A 1,019-nucleotide genomic window follows, 5' to 3' on the forward strand; every position below is an offset into this window, starting at 1 on the left:
TGTGGTGGATTCCCATGCTGTTGCTTTTCATCTGATTTCTTTTAAAGTATTCATTGACAAGCTTACCATGTTTTTCTCCCATATGTCTCTCTTTTGTGCACATTTGGCGAGGCGTATCTGCCTGAGCCGACAAAACGAATTTTGTTGTTGTTTTCTAATATCTCATCATTGTTGATTTTTGTAGCATCTCATGTTTCCCAATCGCACTGCTACCACTATTTGCCACATTTTTCGATAAAATCTGTCCAATTCACCCATTGCGGTGTACCATTATCAAATTGTCAACATCGTCTTATGCTACATACCCATTGCAACCTGTTCCCGCCGCCCCTATTGCTCAAAATTTGATACCACACTTCCGGAGTAACATCGCGATTTTCTCGCAAATTATATATACTGGTACGGTATAACATTTTTTCAACTCTAAAAAATAAATAACTTTTTTGCTCAATAAAATAATTAAAAAAAATAAATTTCATTCTTCAATTAAGCATTGATCATACTCATTTGTGTAAATCATATAACGATGAAAAATGAAAACAATAACAATAAACTTGCATAGTCTGTGCATCAGTTGCTAAACCGGGAATTCCAACAAACAATCGACGAGTTATTTGGAAAATCTTCTCCTTATCATTCATGATTGTCAAGAATCGACTGCCCAGTCGTAAATCGCATCCAATAGTGACACAATCACCACCGCGCATTGCGAGCACAATGCCACCATTGTGGTCCATGATACTCATCTGAAGATTTAACAAATGCAAAATTCAAATTTCCAATATTATTTCACAAACACTTAATTTATAAAAATATACTTGCTACATAAAATATCTACATCAAACTTAAGGTAAACTCAACATCAACTATGAAAATAATCAAACATATTATAATACAAAATAAGAAAATTATTTGATAAATATGAAATTTAATAATAAATTAAATTTAAATTAATAACGTAAAACATACTTTGGCAAAGTTTTTCTTACAACGGTGAAAGAAAAATGTAAAAGAAATAA

General features: G+C 32.0%; 1 protein-coding gene across 1 annotated transcript; it reads left to right on the forward strand.

Annotated features, from left to right (window-relative positions):
• Window positions 1-184: 184 nt before the first annotated feature.
• On the forward strand, window positions 185-750 carry Tsp_01611a (putative middle T antigen; the record flags this gene model as incomplete). The annotated part of the gene is made up of 2 exons (XM_003377372.1): window positions 185-363; window positions 563-750. Coding segments are annotated over 2 exons (367 nt in total), but the record flags the coding sequence as incomplete, so codon positions are not given.
• Window positions 751-1,019: the final 269 nt, after the last annotated feature.

This window comes from Trichinella spiralis, assembly GCF_000181795.1.
Source record: "Trichinella spiralis strain ISS 195 chromosome Unknown Scfld4, whole genome shotgun sequence".
Classification (NCBI taxonomy): Eukaryota; Metazoa; Nematoda; class Enoplea; order Trichinellida; family Trichinellidae; genus Trichinella; species Trichinella spiralis.